This window comes from Branchiostoma floridae, chromosome 13, assembly GCF_000003815.2.
Source record: "Branchiostoma floridae strain S238N-H82 chromosome 13, Bfl_VNyyK, whole genome shotgun sequence".
In the NCBI taxonomy this organism is placed as follows: Eukaryota; Metazoa; Chordata; class Leptocardii; order Amphioxiformes; family Branchiostomatidae; genus Branchiostoma; species Branchiostoma floridae.
Window position 1 is genome coordinate 14,629,519 of NC_049991.1, and position 23,448 is coordinate 14,652,966.

General features: G+C 40.4%; 2 protein-coding genes across 2 annotated transcripts in view; both read right to left on the reverse strand.

Annotated features, from left to right (window-relative positions):
- Positions 1-8,809, reverse strand: part of LOC118429117 (malignant fibrous histiocytoma-amplified sequence 1 homolog) — a 16,689-nt gene extending 7,880 nt beyond the window's left edge. The window contains exons 1-11 of the mRNA XM_035839501.1: positions 8,281-8,809; positions 6,985-7,084; positions 6,264-6,401; positions 5,584-5,684; positions 4,713-4,917; positions 4,077-4,197; positions 3,237-3,422; positions 2,642-2,842; positions 1,451-1,572; positions 660-905; positions 3-232 (exon numbers count right to left, since the gene is read on the reverse strand). Coding sequence (XP_035695394.1) covers positions 3-232; positions 660-905; positions 1,451-1,572; positions 2,642-2,842; positions 3,237-3,422; positions 4,077-4,197; positions 4,713-4,917; positions 5,584-5,684; positions 6,264-6,401; positions 6,985-7,084; positions 8,281-8,588 — 1,958 coding nt within the window. The 5' untranslated portion in view covers positions 8,589-8,809. The remainder of the gene's footprint in view (positions 1-2; positions 233-659; positions 906-1,450; positions 1,573-2,641; positions 2,843-3,236; positions 3,423-4,076; positions 4,198-4,712; positions 4,918-5,583; positions 5,685-6,263; positions 6,402-6,984; positions 7,085-8,280) is intronic.
- A 602-nt stretch (positions 8,810-9,411) lies between these two features.
- LOC118429195 (chromosome transmission fidelity protein 18 homolog) overlaps positions 9,412-23,448 on the reverse strand; it is a 99,673-nt gene continuing 85,636 nt past the window's right edge. The window contains exons 11-23 of the mRNA XM_035839655.1: positions 23,124-23,257; positions 19,291-19,384; positions 16,808-16,906; positions 15,272-15,399; positions 14,532-14,683; positions 13,806-14,029; positions 13,245-13,394; positions 12,508-12,638; positions 12,181-12,265; positions 11,842-11,894; positions 11,425-11,551; positions 10,983-11,040; positions 9,412-10,511 (exon numbers count right to left, since the gene is read on the reverse strand). Of these exons, the coding sequence (XP_035695548.1) occupies positions 10,381-10,511; positions 10,983-11,040; positions 11,425-11,551; positions 11,842-11,894; positions 12,181-12,265; positions 12,508-12,638; positions 13,245-13,394; positions 13,806-14,029; positions 14,532-14,683; positions 15,272-15,399; positions 16,808-16,906; positions 19,291-19,384; positions 23,124-23,257 (1,566 nt within the window). The 3' untranslated portion in view covers positions 9,412-10,380. The remainder of the gene's footprint in view (positions 10,512-10,982; positions 11,041-11,424; positions 11,552-11,841; positions 11,895-12,180; positions 12,266-12,507; positions 12,639-13,244; positions 13,395-13,805; positions 14,030-14,531; positions 14,684-15,271; positions 15,400-16,807; positions 16,907-19,290; positions 19,385-23,123; positions 23,258-23,448) is intronic.

Consider the following 23,448-nt stretch of genomic DNA (forward strand, 5'->3'; position numbering starts at 1 on the left):
ACCTGTGACTCATGACGCCATGCTGCAGCAGGTCGCTCCGTGCCTCCAGGTACTGCACCTTGGAGAAGTTCTGGAAGCGAGCGCTCTCCTCCTTCAGCCACGCCTCCGTGTCGTGGTTCACCAGCGTGCAGAGGAACGCCAGCAGCCGGCCGGGGTTGGGCGCCACCTTCTCCTCGCCATGGTGTGGGGTGATCATCACGATGGAACCCACCGCCTGCAGGTGCTCTAATACCTGTGTGGATATACCGGTAATATGAGAATTGAAGTGAGCAAAATGAGCTGCCAAATGAGCAAATATGCCAAGAATTGCAAAAAAAAGGCTACTATTGCCATAGTATGCAAAAGTCAGTCCCAGAGTCAGAGAAAATGTGAAAGAACAAAAATTGTTTGGCATGCTATTCTCTTGTGTGCTCAAGTATTTGTTCAACCTTCCTGTCACAACTTGGATCTTATACTTACTTTTTTGCCCAACTTTTATATTCACACGATCTTATCAACTTTGGGGTTCCCAGAGAATGTCATCCATAGAATCAAATCAACATGACCCAAGGTTTAAGTGGACAACCTTTGTGGACAGACAGACTGCCCCTACGGCTACCTAGCTCTGAGTATGAGTATGAGTAAGGCTGACAGGTCTATAGTAGTAGGACAGCGCTCACCTGAGGCACCTGCTCAGCAGGCACCCCAGCCTGCACTGCCAGCCGCCCGCAGTCCTCCCTCCTCATCCAGAACTCAGGCTGCTGCTGAAGGAGTTTCTCCAGGGTCAGCCACGACAGGGGCACGGAGGTCATGCGGGGTCGCGATGGGAACACCGTAGAGTTGCTGGCCGCGGTCACCAGGCAGGCTCGCAGGTCCGGGATGCCTGACATGGTGGTGGCCGACACGGGGACAATCTCCTCCCACACCTAAGGGACGGTGGACAACAGGAGCTCAACACACTGAATTGGTTGATATCATGCACCACACAAAGTTGTAATAACATACACAAAGTACCACGCAACAATAAATACAATTTACAGAGCAATAAAATGAATATAACCTATAACCATAGTGCATTTTACTGTCATTGCATGGCACAATTGTATTATCGATGCCGGTGATAATTGTTCTTTATCAGAAAAGTGACAGATTAAAAGATTCATAGCAATAGATTTCTTCTGTCTGAAATCATAAAACATTTGTTTTCCCCCCTTTTTTTCTTATTTTCATGATAAAGGATTATAAATCTGTATAACAAAACCACAAATGATTATGCAGTTAAAGGTATCAGTTACTTTAAAAAAAAGATATGATTATAGATGAGGTCAGAATAAAAAAGCAGACTAATTCTGCTTTGTGGAAGCTCAGATTACAGGAAGGATGCTTCAGGATACTCTTTAGTAAATTGATCAATGTTGAATCACTGACATATATGTATGAAATAGATATGGACACTTCAGAAGGGTCTGACCTGTATTCTTGTCTCCTTCAGTTTCTGTAGGTGTTTCAGTCTCCTCTGCAGAGCGGACAGGCCCACTCCACTCAGGGGGTGTACAGGTTCCTTACTGGTGCTCTCTTTGATGGCTAGTGCTCCTGTCAGAAAAGAAAAGGAACTTTTACAGATATGTTTAGATGTACATATAGAGTCAATTCCGAGTCACCGAGAGGGTTTTAAAATAATATTTGTAATAAGTTTGAACTATCTAAAGTAAAAGAGTTTTTCTGTCACTATAGTTCTAAATTGTTCAAACAATCAAAAATGAAAGTTTGAACATATTTGAACCTATTCATATTTGTTGGAAACATTGGGAAAGTAACAATACGAATATCTGTTTATTTAGAACAATTTTCAAACATCTATGTGCTTTTGTTATTGTTCCAACATGTTCCAACAGTTTGTGTCATTTTTTCCTTCCGTAAAAACTTTTATTGCCCCAATAAACAAAGGTGCTAAGCTGGGCCCTTTGTTTGGCCTTGTATTTTTAGATTTTCTTCAGAAGACACTGGTGAGTCTTTTGTGAAAAGGTGGCAGACAGACATAATTTCCTGTACTTGGCAGAGATGTGTGAATTGCCCTCTTTCCAGCCCACTGCCCCAGATACAAAACATTGTATCAATGTTCGAACATGTGATCACAAATGATGCATCTATGTTGGAACACGTCGATGTAGGTTAGACATCCAGGTAATAAAATACGCCAAAAAAGTTACTCAAGCAACTGGATATGGTTTTGACCGTTTCAAAACCATATCCAGTTGCTTGAGTAACTTTTTTGGCGTATGTTGGAACAGTTTAGAAACTAACAGAAATGTATTTGATGTTAGAAATTTTTCTAACATGTATGAACACTATAGAAAATATTTTGAACATCACACAGATGTTATGAATACTTCTAAACAGTTACTTATCACAGTTAGATTGTTACAAAGATTTCCAAAATGTTGGAACAAAAGGCAAGAAAAACCCTCTCGGTATGTGGAATTGACTCTATATTTGGTAGTTAAGTGAACCTTTTCCTGATGACTGAAATTCCACATACAAGTAGAGAGATACAAGTAACAATGGACAGTACCGCATCTCTTACCACTAGTATGATAAAGTCTCAAATAAAGTCTCAAATTCTTAAAGTGTAAAGATCCTTCACACACTACTGTAGTTGTACCTTGGATCACTTCACATTCTGCCTCTATGTCTCTTCCCCTGTCCTGGCTCCACTTCTGTGCCATCTCAGACAGGTCCTTACACTTCCGTGCCACCTTCTTGGCTCGCAGTGCTGCGGTGAACTCATCTGTGTGGGTCCCCACCATGCACACTGGAGCCCCCGGTACCTTCGCATTGAGGAAGTCCAGCCAGTATTCCACATCTGTCAAGAAAGAGAGTTTTGTTGTAAGACAACGCACACCAGTATACATGTACAATGTAATATATACACAACAAAGTTGGTCATTGAGTCATTGACTGACACCAATGTTGATAAATGCAAGAGAAGATGAGACAGAGTTGCCATTAAAGACAAAAGTTAACCATGCTGTATGGTTTTATCTACTGTACATGTGTCCCCTTTCTGTCCAGTGGATAGCTTTATCAAAATGGTTACTTAAATCATTAGTTAGGAAAATTATTGTTATTGAGTGGGCCAACTACTCTTCTTGAAATTCAAGAACCTCAGTTTCATATAGTACCCCTTGATTGGTATGATGATGTTAGAAAGACCACCTTACACTATGATGATTTTTTGGAACAGAAGATAAGGTTACCTTGTTGAGAGCTTTCAGGATCAAGGTCATACAAGTTGAAGGTCAGCAGGTAGAGCGCATCAGGTGTGAACATCCAGGAGTGCCAGGCCTGGTACACCCCCCTCCCGCTGGTGTCGTACAGGGAGAACTCCACATTATCATCACTGTTCCAGGGCACAATGTCAGCACAGTGGGTCGCCACCACATCTGCAACGGCGAACAACAACATTTAGCTACGGATGCAAATCTGGCTTTTATATCACAGGTAACATCAACTTTCATGATTCCAACAGAATAAATCTAATGAATAAAGAAAGATTGAAAGAAAGAAAGATTGAAACAGGTGCCATAATACAGCCACATGAAATAAAAAACATTGTTGTATAGGCCTTCTCAAGATTGTCTTGAACTGTTGAACACTGAAATATCTGAAGGGTATAAACCTCATGATTACTGATGCTGCATTGGTACATCTCTTTAAAAATTAAATCACTTTTAATTCATGTACTTTTCCTAATGTGGAGGTATTATGGGGTCTGGGGGAATGATGAGAGTTGATATTGGTCATGGTACCAATGTCAAATGCTGTTTCATGATTACATGTATACAAAGATTAAACCTTGGTATGCTTTCACTAGATTACCTTACATAACTCTTTCTAGTCGAAATTTGTCAAAACTTGTATCAATCCATTGCAAAATGCTAATTGAGATCAGGTGTTCATGGAAAGCAAAAAAGGCAATTTCAGAATTCAGTATTCCTTCATACAGAGGAACAGTTAAGACATAATTACATGTACTGGAATCTCATAGCTATGAATGCAAACGTTATCTTCAACTTAAATGCCAAAAGACTGCTCACCATTCTTGTGGTTGCCCCCTATGAGAGCCCTGACGAGGGTAGACTTGCCCCCTCCAGCAGGACCCACCAACACGACCTTCAGTCTGTGGGGCACGGCAGTGGTGGCACTGGCAAGGTCATCCTGGGAGAAGGGAAAAACAATAAGTTTTATTGATAAAGGTTTACCCCATAGCCTTTTTGAGGCCATAGGGGCAGGTGGTTGTTGTCCACTGTGTCTAGGGCACGGTATTGGAAGATAAAGCCTATCCCTTTCCCTTCATTGCCGTTTACCTCCCCAACCTTAGTCACCTAGGTGAAGTGAGGGAATTTGTGTACAGTGCTTTTCCTAAAAAGAAACAATGACCAGGCCAGGAGTCAAACTTAGGACCTCTCCATTTCTTGTCTGCTGACAAAATTAGTCATATAGTTGCCAACAGAAGTGTTTGGAAGTCATTTTTTTTATAATTCAAATCTTGAGCTGAGACAGAATAAAGTAGATACAAAAAAGTCCATATCAATCACTCTGTTTCTATACTACATGTAGTTGACCTACAGAAAGATGACAATGCCCAATGGTCTGAAGCCTTGACAGACTATAGCACATCTACATTCTGGGACATCAATATACAAAGTACAGCACAACGATTGATACTTTACCTGGTACCTCCTGATGGCCTCTATGCCCATCCCACACACAGAGGGAGGGGGCTGCACGAGGGGGTTGTTACTGACGTGTAGGGTTGCTAGGCGTGGCAGCGTGCCGACGCCCAGGGGCAGGGCTCCCAGCTGGTTGTTCTGTACGTCCAACTCCTCCAGCTGACTCAGGCGTAGTACGGAGTCTGGCAGGGTCTGGATACGGTTACTGTAAACAGGAATATAGGTTGAGTTTATTAAGTTGTGCATATACAACTTTAAAAGGGCTTAAAATGGCTTTTCTGCATGCAAAATTACGTACACTAACATAACTTTGCCAGAACCACTCATCTTAATAAGACAAGGGAATGGGGTGATCAACCGCAGCCAACTGCAGTGTGTGGCAGCATTTTTAATTCGGGGCTAGTTTTACTAGTAATTGGGCATATTACGTCTATATATGGCTTTCCTTACCCCACCCAGGTGTAAAAATGGGTACATGAATAAGGTTGGGGAGGTAAAAGGCAGTGTAGGGAGAGGGATGGGCTTTGTCTTCCAATACTGTGCCCTTGCACCACAGCTTACCGCACACTTCTGTTAATTGCACCAAATCCCCCAAACCGGTGCTATCCAGCTGCATACCAGTATTTTCAAATCAGGTATCAACCAAACACAAGGCTGTTCTCGATTTGTAAATCCTAGCATGAAGGGTTCGGATGTGCAGGTAGCACCCTGAAATTTCGGGTAGCACCCTGAAAATCTGTCTTCCAGGTGGGGGATCTCAATTTACCACATCCACCTCATGAGGCATATTCTACTCATAGGGATCAATCCCATGCTTGGATTATTCACAAATCCTGGTACAAAAGGGTTCTAATAACAGAAGAAGACCTGCCTGTTGAGCCGGAGGGTTTTCAGCCCAGTCATCTGCCCCAGGTTGTCCGTCAGGTCAGACAGGCGGTTATGGTTCAACAGGAGCTCCTCAAGACCACTCAACTGAGAACAGATCATTCACATATTAATATTCATATCTCAACCACTTCCTTTTTCTTACTTTTTATCATTAACCAAAGCCTTTCAGTGAAGACTGTGACACCAAAATAAGCTTTATAGGGGGATAGCATTCAGAAATTCACTTCACTTTGGAAGCACTGAAAGAAACCAATGCACAGAGACGTGCAATGTGATGTGAGTTTGAAAAGCAACCAAGAGCTTAGAGCAAAAAGTTAGTTCCCATTTAGAGACTCAAATGCCTACACTTTGTAAGAAAATACATTAAGTAACAATCTTGAATACACAACAATAAAAATGTTCCTTATGTTATGATTCCTTCATCGCTTATATTATCTGTGAACTGGATGTGGCAGGTGAAAACAGTTAATACTGCCAAGACATGAATGGCACTAGGAAAACAACACAAAATTCTAGGATTAACAGATGTAAACATTGGTCCCTAGAGGGCAGTCACAAGGCAAGAAGATAAAGCATTCCATGACTCATGCTGCCACTAACCGTGTGCTTATGGTTACATAAAGGGAATTGTTAATGGCCATCTTAGCCACCCAGCGGGGTTACCTGTAGAACCTGTCCTGGGAAGGCTGTCAGCACGTTACTGTCTGCACACAGGCGTTTCAGCTTGGTCAGCTTACTGATACCCTCTGGCAGATAGCTGAGGTTGTTTCCTCCAACGTTCAACTCTTCCAGAGACGACAACTGAGAATGAGAAAAATGCACAGTTTCCATATTCATTTATTTATTACGGTTCTCCAATACATTGGAAGGTATGGCCGAACAGGTGTTTCTTGTTAGAAGACACCTTTTCAAGGCCGACATACCGAAGGTCAGTCATAATAATTGGCACTGAAAGTTTGGCATCAAGGTAATAAAATATATAATGTAAAAGTTACTCAAGCAACTGAATATATTTTTACCATTTCCAAAATACATATTATCCAGTTGCCTGAGTACCTTGCATACCATAATGGTGATGGTCATTGATCTTATTGACTGACTGTACAAGTCATTGAACAAACTGTCAAGTTGATAAAACATACTTTCTAGCTAAGGTGTGTATTTCACATTTTCAGACTCCAAAATTTTAGCTACATGTAGCTACAATAGAACAAATGTCTTGAACCAAAACAAGTTGATGCCTTTATATGAACAGGACAAAAGAGATTTTGTGAATAATATAGAAGTATCTCTTAATGGTAGAAAAATATAACCTACATATTACATAAGCAATAACAATGGAAATTGCAAGATAGATTATCACGTAACACAGGTACATATTTACCTGGCTGATCCCTTCAGGAAGAGTGGTCAGTTTGTTCATATCCAGAACCAGTCTCCGCAGCAAGCCCAGCTGTGTGACTTCATCTGGGAGGCTGGTCAGTCTGTAAAAAATGAAACAAAAAAATTTCCTTGAAAAGAACAAGCAACCCAAATCTATTCTATGATAAGATATTGAATGAATGAAGACTTTTATTATACATTTTAACCTAACTGAGCTAAGTACAGTACTGGTCACAACAAAGACAAATCATGCATCACACTTTCACAGATCTTAAGTCTAACACAGAAGTTAGACTTCTTCTCGCTTCTTGGTAATAGTGAAAATGTATAACTGTATGGGTTTGACAATAGTCGGTTTTTCAAAACACATGAGGAATTGAATTAGTGGAATGCATGACTGATCAGAAATGTCTTTTATATTATCTCCTTGTGGTCATCATGCGACATGTAACAAAGAACGAGACAAAAGGTTATTGTTACTGTGTCGAATGAATCTGCTGCACTGAGCAAATAACCATTCAAATGCAAAGACATCCCCGAACCAGTCGACAGTCACTCAGTTGATAATTGCTATGTCCACGAGAGGCCTCAGGTAAAATAAGGAATTAGCATACACTCCAGGTAACAATACTTGGCACTTATGCACACAAACAGCGACATTCTGGTTAGGATTTAGATAAAGACAGACATGCCTGGCTGGTTAGGAGCAATTTGACAACACCTGGATGATGCAGAAAAGAGTTTGGCAATTATCATGACATGAACATGGAACTATTGTGGGGAAGACGTACAGCTTTTTTTAATTTTTTTTCATCATATCTTTTATGTAAATTCAAGCACACGAAAGTGACTTTTCCTTTCATTTTCTCAAGTGACTTTCTTACTGAAAGTGAAACACCTGCTGTAAGTGGGACAACATTTTATCAATGTTTTGAAGAGTTAAGAGTTGAAGTAACTTAAAGGAGCAAAGTTAGAAGTACCATATAACCAAGACAATAAAAGACATGTGTTCCTCAGGGTGGTACTGATAAATGACCCTCAGCTGTTGACAACAGGCGTCCCGTGGGGAGGGGGGCATGAGAGACTAGTGTCAACACAAAAGGGTTTTTCTCGTCAAGCCAAAATCAGCAAAGAACCACATGACATGCCGCATGCGGTCCGGCTCCATTGTGATCCTTCTTACTTATCCTCTGAAAAGATCAACAATTACATATGTGGCCAGGAATGCCGACTGATCGGGAGCCAATACCTCAAATTAAAGTGTAAACACACCGGTTAACGGTAAGAGTAACGTCACCTGTTACAGGATAGGTTCAGACATGCCAGCATTGACATCTGGTGAACTTCGGGCGGAACTTGAACCAGGATGTTGTGAGCGGCGTTGAGCTCTGCAAGGGCCGAGAGTTGGCTGGTGCTGGCCGGAAACGACTCTAATCTGTTCCGCGAAACGTCCAGGACGACCAGCTCGGTAATGTCCCCGAGTTCCGGCGGGAGCGCCGCGAGGTACTGCCCCGACAAGTCCAGGCTCCATCGCCCCGACCCCACGCCGTCCGACTCTTTCAGGCGGGATCGTAAGGTTCCTCGAGCGGGCGGTTCTTCCGCCATCACTACCGCTCCATGTTTGCTGTTATCAGATCAAACGGGAAGGCAGCAAACCCGCCGAAATTTGAACAAACTGCGCGGATATCTTCTGTGTGCACAACAAACTCCTCCACTTCCGACTTACTCAGAACACACACAGGGGGCCTAGATGGGCGTCGTCTGTCAGTGGGTAGTCCGACACACAAAACCGCAGTGCCTGTTCCTATTGGCCGCAAGTGAATGAGAAACTGAAAGTTGTACTGGGTTATGAGTGTTTTATAAAGTTCAAATATCCTTCTTTTGTTCCACTGTCCATAAATTCTTATATCTTATTCTTCGGAGTTGACATAACCTGGTGGTGTCAGATTACATAATGTAGCAAGTGGCAGGACAGCTTTGTAGAGGCTGATCATCATTTGAATGCATTTAAGTGAGGTTGTACATTGTTGTATAGCCTGTCAGAGAGTGTTTTCCTAAGATAAAGCCAGTGGCCTATGCCCAATGATGGGCAGTACGCCGGTTTACCAAGACTCCCTTACTCTTGTGGGAGTGGAGAGTATGGGCGCCCAAGTAAACTACTAACTGGGATGACATTCAGGCTATCATAGCCAAAGAATGCCAATAGAATTAAGATGTAAGGAAAGGAAAGCTATCCAACTTTTTTTTTCCATTCAGGTTATACTGCAAATATAATATTTTCTGGACTCAATATTATGCAAAGCAGTGTTGTTTCAATGAATTAACACTACTTAATTGTTTACCTAGATGAACACTACACAGGAAATAAAATGCCTATTGAAAAACAGCAGAGACTGTAATCACCAAACACGATGCTGTGGTTTTGAACTAAATATATTTTCCAATAATAGCACAACCAACATTTGAAGTCCCATATAATCTGTTTGGTCCAAGTGTCTCTTGTCTTATCTTGTAAAAAAACATCATTATGCCAAGGGACAGCAATATCAACATAATAGCTCTGGCATTATTGATAAATCTTTCAGGAGGTACAGAAGCCTTCCTGAAAAAAATATTATGCTGACACTGAAGGTACCTCTTAAACAATTGTTCTTGACATGTACAGATTTACACTATAACAATTATGACATACCTTGGTGACTGTACTCATAGAACCAAAGCATCATTAATCCATTACATACTTATACGTAGTGTATAGAAAATATCGTACATGTATCATAACAAAATGGTTATATCTTTTTGGAATTTTGTAGGCACCTCATTACATTTAACAAACACCAGTTCTATATATCAAATTGATGTGCATCTACATCTGTAGACTTCTTTACTGAGAAAGTAAAATTACTACACAATTCCTTGCCTAGATTTTACCATAATCATTTCCCTTTATGAGATTCTTGTACCAATTATGCCATTTCTCGGTCAGCAATCACAGATACTAATCATGATTGTTATAAATTTTCTGGTTCGCCGACTGTCATTGTCAGCCTGCATGGATACAGTCGAAGAAGCCTGAGACTGCCTGTGGACCAGTCTTAAGTCACATCCATCATGACACAACCAATGCCATCCATCAATGTTTTTTAATCATGTGGAGGTGAAACTGAACGACGATAAACCTAAGATTATCATCAATTACATGGTTGCCATCAGACAGGTTGAAATCTATGGTACCACATAACAAGTCAAATGTACTGTTGAACCTCAATGAGCAACTAACTTTTCAGCCACGCTTTAGCAGACTATATAAGTTATCAAAATCATACTGATGTAGTTGACGATCCAATGTTCCTCATAATGGCAATAACCCAGGCAAAAAAATTACATGGCTGCATTGTTACAACAGGTCCTGTATGGGAATGTTTTTACGGATGGCGTTGGAGAATCCTTCATTGAACTTGTAGAAGATGGTGCCCATTCCTGCCCTACTGACTTGCCGACTGTTGCTTTGGTTACTGATTGAAGCATCTGGAATCAAAGCAGAATGAGGGTTTAAGTTAACATCAATTGAAAAATGCAAATATTTGGACAAATTTGAAGTGTTATGCGCCAAAAAGCAGTTACTCAAGCAACTGGACAGTGTCACTAACGAAAGACAACGGATGGTTGTCTGAAACGTCTGACAGTTTCCAAAATCATATCCAGTTGCTTGAGTATCTTATTAATTACTCGGATGTCTAACGTACATCAACATATCAAAATATTTTTGTCAGGTCCTTAACGTCCTTTTGAGTGGCTATCAAAATGTTTCTTTGTCTTCACTACACTTTCATTGACATGTTGGCATTCAAGTAATAAAACATTTGGCATCCCAATCCCTCCTCGATCTATATGTTCATCATGTATTCAAGCACATACCAAACAGTTCGTGGGGCAAATAGCAAGCATTTCATTAGAAATAACAACTACATGTCTCAAGAGATATTGCACCATATTTACCCTTATTCCTCTCAGGTGTTTTCTTCTTAATCACTCGACCAAAGAAATCCACAGCAGGCTGAAAAAAACATATACTGTCAACGCTCATTTTTAAACATTATCATTAGTATTGTCAATTACATGTCTGTCTGTCTGTCACCAATTAATGGAAACCTTTTGTCATTTGAAATCTTCCTTTTCATGTACCTGTATTTGCTGCGAGAAAATTAATGTACTTAAACATTGTCTTTTTACAGTCATTCAACAAAATTTTATGTGCATCACTTCTATAAGACGTGGTTGATAGATTACTTTTCCTTCAACAAAGGGAGAGATACCTCCTTTGAAAAGTTGATTACTCAGTCTGGTTTCAGTGTAAAATGTTGATGAAAACCTGTCAAAGAAAATCTACTCTAACTCCCAAAATGTTTAGAAAAAGTTGACGAGGACACAGACACCCTACCTTCTCCTCAGCTACAGCGATTTTCTTTGGCTGCAGCTTGGCCAGATGGTTGGGCACAGCTCCATCAGCTGTAGCATCTGACTTCTGCCCTGTCTTCTGAACCTTCTCCTCGGGCGTTGGAAGGTTCCTGTCCAAACATATGTAGGAAATGTTTCTATTATTTGTCTATTTATTGGTAAATGTTACAATACATTACACTGACTCTGAGGCAGCCTGGACAATCTTTAAATGTCAAACAAATACATATATACTAGAAAATTGCATATTATAAATTACATATTATGCATAACTAGTTTCTAACTAAGTTCAGCTAATCAAGTTTAAGACCGACACAGTCAGGATGACAATGAATCACACAAAAACCATTAAGTATTGTCATTATCCTCATTTGTAAGAAGCAGCAGAGTTCAAACTCACCTGTTTCTGCTCATCAGCAGAGCCTCACTTCGTCTCATCTTCTCCACCTCAATCTGGAGGCAGACAGAAAAATAAAGAGTTGACTAAAAAAATTTTTAAGTAGCTGCTGCTTTAATAGCACCTGTGTCTCCATACCTTAATTTGAAGTTTGTAAACTTATGTTTTGGGTTTTTACTTTCAAATCTTTCAGCAATCATCTCTGTTGAAATTGCACTTTTTACTCTGGTTGTTTGCACTTAAATGTCTGCATTTTTTTCACTTTTACAGCATCTTTTTTTTTTAAACTTTTATTCTGTCCTAAAAGGAAACCCATACTCAATAATACAATACCACTCATACCTCCTTTGCGATGAGTTGTTTGGCTGCATATGTCAGCTGTTTCTTGGGTGGTTGGTCGCTGAACCGTATAGCCTCTTCCATGTTCCTGCATGAGGATATCAATGAAAGCAACATCTTGTTTGTGTGTTATAGTAATATACAGATTATATATTCATGATTTACTTACTTTCCACCAAGGAATAAGATTACAAAGAAAGTTTATAGCATTTTACTGCTTGACCAATACAGACACATTAGACTAAGTTAAGATAAGATAAGGACATGATTTTTTTCAAAGGAGTTCTAAGAAATGTTACGGAGCTACTGTAACAACATGACAGTACTAACGGTTCCAGCAAGTACTGGTACTGTCCCTCCTGGGTTCTCTCCTGTTGGTATGTCAGGTTGTAGGCAATCATGGTGTGGATCAGGTCTGCCATCTGTTGTTTCTCCTTCGCACTGAACAGCTGAGAGTTTACCTATCACACAAGAGAGTCACAGGAACATCAAGTGTTTGTATGTGTTGGATTTGACAGAGATCTTAAGTAAATCTTTGGAAGCCTGGCACAGTGTTTTCTCATCACTTGGATTTATTCAGCATCTAGTATTTTACACATTTATTGTAGTAGAACTATGTAAGGTAGAAACGCAATGACATAGCATGTTCATCGCAAATGCTTACAACATCACTTAACAAAAATCTGTAGCATCTGCAGTCCAGTGATTAGCAGTTCTGCCTCTAGAACTAGAAGCTGTGAGTTTGAATCCAGCTGTGTCGCTCACCCAACATCACATCCCTAGGACATAACGTGCAATGCACATGACGTTAAGCTGTCCTCAGTCCCAGCCCTCCCGCAGGTCTGGCTGGTACCTCAGGTGATACCGAATACACCGTGTTGTACTCTATATGTACGTGGCGCCTTTCTTATCTGTCACGACCAGTGGAAACATCAAGCACTTAAGTGAGCTAACCTAGATTGAGATCATTTTCACTCTCACAAGTCATTCTGACAGGTTGTCTTAAAGTTAACATGTACAAATGTAAGATAGCAGTTTTGTGCTCTACACTAATCATTAAGCCTTACAGGTCTGAAGCTGGGCTGTATGATGTCCAACAGTGCAGGCAGAAGCTCCAGGAGGAAAGCAGACTGAGACACGCGACTCCTGATGACAGCAGACATCTCACCCTGCTGGGCAGCACGGAGACTCTGGGTCTCTGTCATCTTCTGGTAGCACTGGGAACAGGAATGGGGGAAAATGTTTTTTGAGGGAGCCCTCGTAGTAAATCAGATTCATACACACAGGCTATATAATTATTATGCTTTTCACCTCTCCTGCACCTGTTATATATAATTTTTCAAATATATTATGTTGTATTTTTCTTTTGTGCAAATAAAACAAACAAACAAAACAATCAGGCTATTAGATCATTGCTCAAAGTCTTTTTTAAGAGAATTTGAATATGTAATGTTATGATTTGTTCAAAACATTGGAATATGACAACTTGGCCTGCAGGTAGTACCCAAAGAGACATGCAGAATACAAAAAAACAACTGTAAAGTCACTCTGCAGAACGCTTACAAAAGTTGCAAAAAGTATTTTTTTACCCTCTAATATAAATCAATGGCAGGCCTGTTGCAACATACCTCATATTGGCTGCTAGGATAGGACAACTTGGGCGCAGTTGAGCCTGCAAACAGCATGTGGAAGGCCACGAATGTGTAGGGGATGTAGCGCATCAGGATGAAGGTCTGGATGTGGCTGATGATGTTGTTTACGAGGTCGTAGAAGCCTAGCCATTCACAGCCCATGGTGACAACATCTAGGTACGCGTCTTTGAACTTGGCCTCCAGGTAGTTCTCAAAGAGACCTGCAGAATAATAACATGATACTAAGTCTGCAGAACACTTGCAAAAGTCTCTTTATACTCTTATACTGTACATCTATGGCAGGACTGTTGTTACATACTTAATACACACTTCAATAAGGATTATTTTGAAGTTAATCCCTAAACTGAGGTGTGTGAACTGCATGACTGTGGAATCCAAAATTATGAGGGCAGCTCATCAATTTTATCAGATTTTCAACTGTCGAATTTTCGAATGACATAAATACTGCCAAGTCAAACAAATCTGCAAAAGCCTTTTAAAGAGATCCCTTAAGTGCAATAACAGCCAGTATAATGACAGTACTCCTGTTTATCTAAACCTGTATATCAGTGCATACCTAGGTGTGCTGCACTAGAGATTTCCCAAACACACTGTTTTTCAACAGTATGTGATTTGGCAAATAAATGTTACTGCAGGTTACAAATTTTGCCTGAACTTGGGCGAGGGAGTCTAGAGCCGTAATCCTGCATGACCTTGACTGACCTTGACAGGTTTTCTCGTACTCCCCGTTGCCGGAGGTCAGGTGCAGAATGTGCTGGAAGCGGCCGGCAGGTGTGTGGGGCTGTGTTACAGACACATCCTCACCTGCCTGCAGCTGCCCCGCCGCTACGTCATGGGGGTTATTCCACCTCTTCCTGGTGGAATAATAAACTTAAGTAACATCATGACAATTAAAGTATGCAGGATGAAATTTCTAATATACTGGTGTATACAAAAATTTTAAATGACAGAAACCTACTAGTAGCTTTTATATGTAGTGAAATGTAATGATCAGGTGTAATTTTTTGTGAATGTTGAAGTTTTTGCTTTGGTTTCATGTTAAAGTGTGTTTTTGTGGTGACCTCTTCACTGCAACCTTAAGATCATCTTGAAAACACTTGAATGTTCAGAATGTCTTCCGTTCGTTTACCCGGCATTGTTTTGACCATGAACTACAAACTACTACGGACACTCCATTTTGTTCAGACGTACATCCCCATGAAGTTCATGGCAGTTGCAGTAGTTCATTCTCCAAGTAGATGACAAAATTGAAATTTTCAGCACAAAGAAGCCTTTGTAAAGGCTTTGCAGTGATCTAAATATAACGAATCAAGATTTTATATGGGGTGTCTAAAATCAGTAAATTATCCATTGACCACGGGAGTTGTGTAGAGAAGCTGTATTACACTATTGGCTGAAAAAAAAAAACACAGTATGCTTCAATTTTAACCTGCTTTCCTAACCTTTTCTGTCTGGGGACCTGGAAGATCTGTTGCCAGACAGTGAAGAGGCCCTTCTGTTGGTCCTTCTGCCCCACCGCCATGGAGTGGACGTCAGACAGAGACAGGTCTGTGCCGCGGCTGTGCACAAACTGTGGAGGAGGAGACAAAATATTACAACCAAACTCTCTGTACAGTCGAGTACATTGACACAAGTGTAAATATTACAAGTAAGACTACCAGTACATGTAGTTAACGATTTGTCAAGTCAGATTTCTATATTTGCAGCCATTACAAGCAACGGGATGGATTTGTAAATGGTCAGACAATTCAGGTAGAATCAATCCATGCTGAACTACAGATCTGTCAGTTACTGTCAAAAGGCTTTGGATGCTACCTCTAATCATTTATAAATCTATCCAGTTGCTTAATTAAACAATATATATTGCATACAATTGCAGCCATTTGCAGGCATACAAGTCATCATTTCTTTATGACCATCACATGCAACATTCAAATTGTTGATATTGCCATCTAACTGTGCTAGAACTTTTGATCACATAACAACAAGAAATGGCAAAAGAAAGCAGTGAATGAACTGTATTTATGTTGACAAGGTATGGACAAAAGCTCAAAGGCCTGCATGGAAGATGTAACAATACAAGATGCGTATGGTGAACTTTGTGGTAACTGTGCTAGAGGGAGCTGTGAAACCAGACATAAAGTGGTAGCATGCCAGCCTGTAAGGTGCACTTTAAGGTATGATTGTTGAATTGAATCAATCAAGATATTGAAAAAAGGCACTGTTGTTAGTCCTTTTTCTGCATCATAGGTTGAATCTCTTAATATTCACAGGGTATGATTCAATGTAACTTTATTGCTCTGCTCATCTCTAGATACTCACCATACATTGTGCAAGTTAAAATCTACTTGAACATAATTCCACCATGGTAGTAATTCCACCAGCCATAAAAGATAATTTAAAATCCAAACAGATCTCCAACGCAATGTGCCTCTGGGCCAGCATAATGCACTTGTCACAGTACTAGTAACTTTATATCTAAACTGTAGATATACCTGGGGTGCTGCACCAGGTATCTGTCCAAATCACTGTTTTTCAAAGTGGTGGATTTTACAGATGTATGTAACCCAACGGATTAATGTTAATGGAGGATACAGTATTCATATGATAGTATGATAGACTGATTGATTGTATTGTGATGAGAGAATACCTGTTGCTAGTGATCAACAAACAAGTCATGTACATTTACTGTGCTCTCTTTGCTCTGTCATTAGTAGAATGAAAACCAATGTTTTACTTATGAAAGAAAATAAGACAGTGTACCATGTACTGCATTCCTATAGTACGTAGCGTAAACTTGCTCCTGATCAATTTTACTCCCTTTTCCCCACCAAGCCATAATCCTTGTAGTTACGGTAACTTCACTTGCCTAAGCTGGACGATACGGTTTCCTCCATCACTTCAATGCATACTGTAATGGGAAGGTGTATCAATGCATTTCATGGCACCTCTTTGATGGATTAATCACGGAATCCCACCTGGAGGGTGTTGACACATGACCGGATGTCTTTCTCAGTCTTCTCACACAGGGCCAGGAGGGTCGTCATGTCAGTCCGTACGCTCTGCCTGCGGGCAATCTGATACAGTAGGCAACAAAGGGACTTGTTACACCGATGGAATAGCAAATGGCAGATCGCTTGGTGGAAGATATTCCAGCCTACTGCAGATAATCTAGGATGGCAGTGTTTTTTGTTGGTTACATAATAGAACAGGGGCTGAAAATCCTTTTTCCTGCATACATTGAATCATGCACTTGTGCAGGTACCATTCAGAGTCACCTACACAGGAAAAGTTTTACCTGCTTGGTGGAAGATATTCCAGCCTACTGCAGCTAATCTAGGATAGCAGTGTGTTTAGTTGGTTACATAATAGAACAGGGGCTAAAAATCGTTTTTTCTGGCAGGCATACAATCATGCACTTGTACCATTCAAAGTCACCTGCACAGGAAAAGTTTTACCTGCTTGGTGGAAGATATTCCAGCCTACTGCAGCTTATCTAGGATGGCAGTGTGTTTAGTTGGTCTACATAAGAGAACCTTTCATCACTCAGCACCAGGGCTGAAAATACTTTGTTCTGCATACATGCACTTGTGCAGGTACCATTCAAAGTCACCTGCACAGGAAAAGTTTTACCTGCATCACTCTTTTTTTTTTTTTTTGCCTTTCAGTCTGTTAAAACAATGGTAGAAACTATACCTAGCAGTAAAATTTTTGCTATTGTTATCGGCTGTATTTACTCTATTACAAAGAATACATTCAATTGATTCCCGGGCCATTGACATCATCATCTGCGCCGCATATCAGCAGTCTATGTTACTGAGGCGGGCCACTACATATGGGCAGGATGGCTTCAGCAAGGGACAAAGCAGATTTGGTGCAAGTTTTAAAAACACCTGCACAACTACAATATTGCCCTCAATAGCTTGAATTTTACAGTGCCATTTTGAGCCCTGATCGTGAGTTGCATCCTAATACTCCAACCAAGATAACAGTAAGTGTTTGTACTTTTGCCCGCAAGCGATTTAATAAAGCCAACAAGATCGCTTGTCATCTTGCTTGTACCCTTGAATGTGCAATGACTTGGAACCAGATAGAAAGTCATACCATTCTTAAAGGTGAAGACTTGGCTGTATCCCCAGAAGGAATCAAATAAAGACGACAAAGTAGCTTCTTAAACTTCAAGAACCTTAAATGTCAGATCATTTTGGCTCCAGATAGGAAGGAATACCCTTTAAAGGTCAAGATTAAGCTGCTTAAAAGGGCACAATGTTATAGACAGGTGATATTTTCACTGTATTGTGGCACTCCAAAATTGATCATGTCATCTTCAATGGCACAGGATCTTGGATATTTTGCAAGTTTCAGCATCTGAAAGCCAGTTGCCATTGTAAAAAACAGCTTAAAGGCAGAACTTTAAAGGCGCAATTTAGGTACCCGATCCGGTAGTATCAAATGGTTAACAGATAAAGTTGGTTTCTACCACTAACTTTTAAGCTCTTTAAACATTGATTGATGAGTACAAGGAATACATCCAATCCTACTTCTTATGGTCTAGTTGTTGTTGTTGTTTTACAAAGATTACACGAAAAACATAAAGAAGACACAAAGAAATTTCATTTCATGAGAGCTAGTACATTGTATCATGTAATGGACTTAACTCCGTGGCTACAGGACCACAAATTAGTTCCAGTTTATTGACAACCTAACAACTTTGTATGCTCCGATAGTCTCCCCCCATCATTTTTATGGGATGTATCGTTAAGCACAAAGTCATCACAAGACTTTATGCTTGCCAGTTGCTACTTCCCATCAGCTCAGTTGTAAGTCACTGTAACATGAACAAATGTGGGTAATGGGCTGCCAAGCATCTACACTTTAGCATCCATCTAATTCAGTGAGTGAGTGATTCAGCAATTCTGTATTTTGCTACAGGTCATTTCACTTCTGCCCTGTACATACTGTAACATTTATATATCATAAAAGTTGATAAATAATTCATTTGATCATAACAGTGTTAAGATTGTGGCAATCAAGGAATAACAATCTATAGGGAAGTAATTCATGACAGTCAAGTTCATCTAACCTTGTAAATTTTCTTTTTTTGTGTCTTTCCTCAAAATAAAAGTAGTCCAGTAGAATTGAGATAATTTTTACTTCATTTTCTCAACACCAACTATTAACAATGTAAACTTAAACAAGACAGGGTTTGAACAATTTGGACACTTCATCTTTTGTACTAGGATTCAAGAAAATACCAAGGAGGTATAAATTGCACAAATATTGTCAATATGTATAACGTTAACATTCATAAATGTCTAACTTGTTTACTGACGTGATTAAAAAAGAACAAAAAAACTCTTCATACAACAAAAGCAATGGAAATCCATGATGGATATGAATCGTTTTCTTGCTAACTGCACATGCAGATAGAGAGGAAGTCAGGATCACTTGTGGCACGTACCTCAAACAGTCTGCCGGCCAGGCGCGTAGCGTCGGTGGGCGGGAAGTGCAGCACCAGAGATAATGGACGCAGGCGCCGCAGAGACATGACATATCTGTTGGAACACATCACACAAACTCACTTATCACACCGAGTAAATGTCTACTGGAATCCGTAATTATACCGATAGCTCAGTATCGGGCAAAACAGAAGATAAAACATTTATAACGAAGCCCAGGCGGCTCAGTGTCATTAGGGGTGATAAGGTCCAGTTAAAAGTTTAATAACTTTGGTATCAGCACAAATTTGCCAAACAATGTAGTGAGATACCAACTGACAGTATTTCCAAGACTCACATTATAAGAATCCTAATGGACACCTGTAGCTGCATTCTACATTGTACAAACGTATATGACAAATCTTCACTTGAAATCAGAGGAAGGGACATATGGCCATTCATTTGATATCAGGGTTAAAACTGACAACAATTAATTTTGTATTGACTAATTACACTACCCAGCTCATCTTTTAGAAAATGTACAAACTTAAAATGTTCTACAAATATGTAAAGATGGGGAAAAACATGACTTACATGTGCATTTAGGTAAATCAACTCTTGTGTCTCCCTTGTATTGGTAAATTTGATGAGAAATCCTTTCTCTACATGTAACATTGAATCCTTCATAACACTACTGTATAGTAATGGGCACCGTGGGCTCTATTACTTGCTCTATCTATTTCTCTCCCTCACATGCTCACTCACTCACTCATTTGCTCACTCATTCACTCACTCACTCACTCACTCACTCACTCACTCACTCACTCACTCACTCACTCACTCACTCACTCACTCACTCACTCACTCACTCACTCACCCACCCACTCACCCACCCACCCACCCACCCACCCACCAATTCATCCACACAATCACTAGCCATAAAGCCCAGTAGTCTATTACACATCCGGCTGTCCATCTAGTACGTAAATTAAATCATTTTTTCTTGGCATCCTTCTGGTCTCATAAGACCATAGAGAGTGACCAGGATAGCCCCCCAAAAGTGAGGTAGATGCCTGCATACCACACTGAGGCTTACATCAGAAACCATCTCTTATGCATTTGGGCACCCTGGGACCAGGATACACTTAATATTTGGCAGAAAAATGCACTGGATGACAGGACAAGAGGAGGGTTGCCTCAATGCAAAAGGTCTTTAAGCTGCAGCCAGAGGCCCAGAATGAATGGCAAGAGTAAGCCTTTATAGTGCTGAAAGCCTAGACTTGTCTTTTGTTTTACCATCAATTCAACATTTTCCCCGCTACTTAGTCTCAGGAATGAGCGATAACATCTTGCCTGAAGCACCCCTGAGGCAGATACATGTCATTCGTTCAAAGATGAAGACATACTATTCTCTCAAAAGACCAGGAATCGTGTCACTACAAAGAGCTTTCAGAGACTTTCTAATACAGCTTTTATCCTTCTTGCAATTTGTCCTCTGGGAGTTAGACCTCAGAATTTTAGTCCACACTAAATTATCCGTAATTTATCTAGGGCACAAATGGGCTATTGGTGTTTTTTATTTACTTCAGTTCACCACAAAACAAAACAAAGCTCATTGTGAGTCGCTAAAATATCAATGTTTTGGTTATACTAACTTGATTATGATGACAGATGTCAGTTCACTTTTGTCTTTTAAAAAAGTTTTTAATTAAATCCATCCTGCATGGTAAAGTCCTTATTGATATCAGCCCTAAATTGATATAAGCCATGATACATGACCTTTGGCTATGGCTAAACAGTTCTACATATGAATGACAGTCTATGTCACATTGGGCACATCTAGGGATGGGTACCAGACCAGTACAGAAAATTCAGGTCCAGGTACGGTCAAGGTCCAGAGGTCCAAACCTGAACCTGGACCTAATATTATTTTGTTTGAGAATGGGCGATACTCAAAACAATGGTCCATTTTGCTACAGAAGTATCTGTTTGGTGGCTTATCCTATCTTCACGTAAACAATGCTAACTGGCTCTGTTAAGTTAGACCAAGTTTGACTGTAGAAACTTGGTAAAAATGACAATCGATTCTCCCGTACTTGCTCTTATTATTTTCTTGGACAAATAAGCCTCAAAACACATAAACACCTGCCACCTTAGCGCCAGTATAATCTGTTCATTTTCTAATCGATCCAACATCCAGTCCACTGACTTTTTTCAGGTCCGCTTTTTCGGACCGGTTAAAAAAGAAAAACCTGTTCTGTGGTGTACCGGTACCAAACCCAAGGCACATCCATAAAGACTTAGACTAAGGAAAGGCTTAAGCATTCAGCATGGAACTTCCTCCTAAAATCTGGAGTATTTCAGAAGAAAGAGTGATTTGCTTCAGCTGTGGTAGTGGCAATGTGTCCTTGCTGTGAAAGTTCAGAGTGGTGGTGCAAATGAGTGAAGCTTGGTAAAGCATTTGCCATGGAACTGGTGATGAGTAACACCAGCTTCTTTCAGAGAGCGGTAATTGGGTGACAAGCAATTAGGTTGCTCCCAATGTGATTTTATAACCAGTTTTTGTACCGTGTTGAGACAAGGTTAGTGTGCTCTTGGCAGCTCTGGCCTAGATGTAACAACATTACATTTTTATATCAGCAAGTTATAACTTTCCTCCTTAAAAAAAAATCAATAGATGAGTCTTGAGCCCAACATGAACCATGTACGGATTAGATCGATATTAAAGGAAAGACGAAAAAGCTCATCCCTTGCATCTAAAAATGTAAGTTACAGATACATGGCAAAGAAATTATTTTTGTTTCTCCTGCTTCATCGTGTTTAAAATATTCCACCTTGCCTTCGTGAGTGTATTTTAGAAAGTCTTGTTATCCCCTGATCAGGTGCCTACTTCAACTTTATGCCAGAAAGAACGACTCACTCAGGGACCTCATTAAACTTAAGGCTCTGGAAGGGGCCGCCAACACCCGTATGTGAATCTCTAATTGCTACTGAGCTAGTGCAGCTTTCTTTTTGGTGTCAGGAAGGGGAAGACGTAAGAAGCTCCTGGAGGATCTGGTAAACAGGAAGGCAAGACAAAGGCTAGAAAAAGAAAACCTGCACTAATAGTGATTTTTTTTAGATCATTCCTCCTTCACATGCATATTGCTTTGAGATAACAGGAGTGCGTGGGAAGGATAGGAAGAGGTGACACTTCTTGTGTCACTGACGAAAGGCGGTAGATTCTACCTGAAACATCTGACCATTTCCAAAATCATATCCAGTTGCTTCAGTAACTGTTTTTTGGCGATAGGAAGGTGTGTAGGAAGAGTAGACTCTAAAACCACCATTTTCCCACAAAAATTAAGCTGCATGGAAGAAAATAATCTATTAAAAAATTTTTATGTACAAAGGGAACATTGTGGCCTGCTAGGGGTTTGAACCCCAAACCTTTAGAATTAGATTCTAAGTCAACAACCCTAACCAGGAGACAGAGTTCTAGCTAGTGCATTTTTAGCGCAATGGGCCACTATGCTATACATCTTTAATTTGTGACCACCATGTTAAAATGAGGACCAGTACACTTATTTTGAACATTTATGCAATGTCAATCAAATGCCACTCCAAACTGACCAAAAACTCCTTCAAATTACATGTGATGTTAAAAGATTTAAGTCACCTTACGGGTAACCTTACAATGCCAGCTATTAACTCTGACTACATTTTCAAAATCTCCTGCGGAAGAGCCAAGATCCCCCTTCCACACCAACCACCAGATTGGTCGCTGGTTGCTTTGCCCTTACCATTACGCTAAAATAAAATCCTGGCTAGAGCCCCGCAAGACCACCTCGTTAAAACCAAGTCTGAATGTACTTACAGATCATTACATATACAGATGATGGGCCTGAGGAGAACCCCACCCTCCCGCCTCCTCCTCTTCCTGCCCTGGGGACCAGCCTCCCCTGATTGGTCCTTCCTTTTGATGACATCCAGCAGAACATTGATGGCAGCCTGGAAGAGAGAGGAAACAAATGTCAAGAGTGTAGAAAGTTGAATTATTGTTCCGCCAGTTCATTCTTGTGACGCTGAAGAGGAACAGTGACGGATGTCACTCGAAATGTCCGGAAGTAAATCTCCCGTTTGTTTTCTTATCCAGTTGTAGTAGAGACTGAAAATTGTATTTGAAACAAGAGTTTAGAACT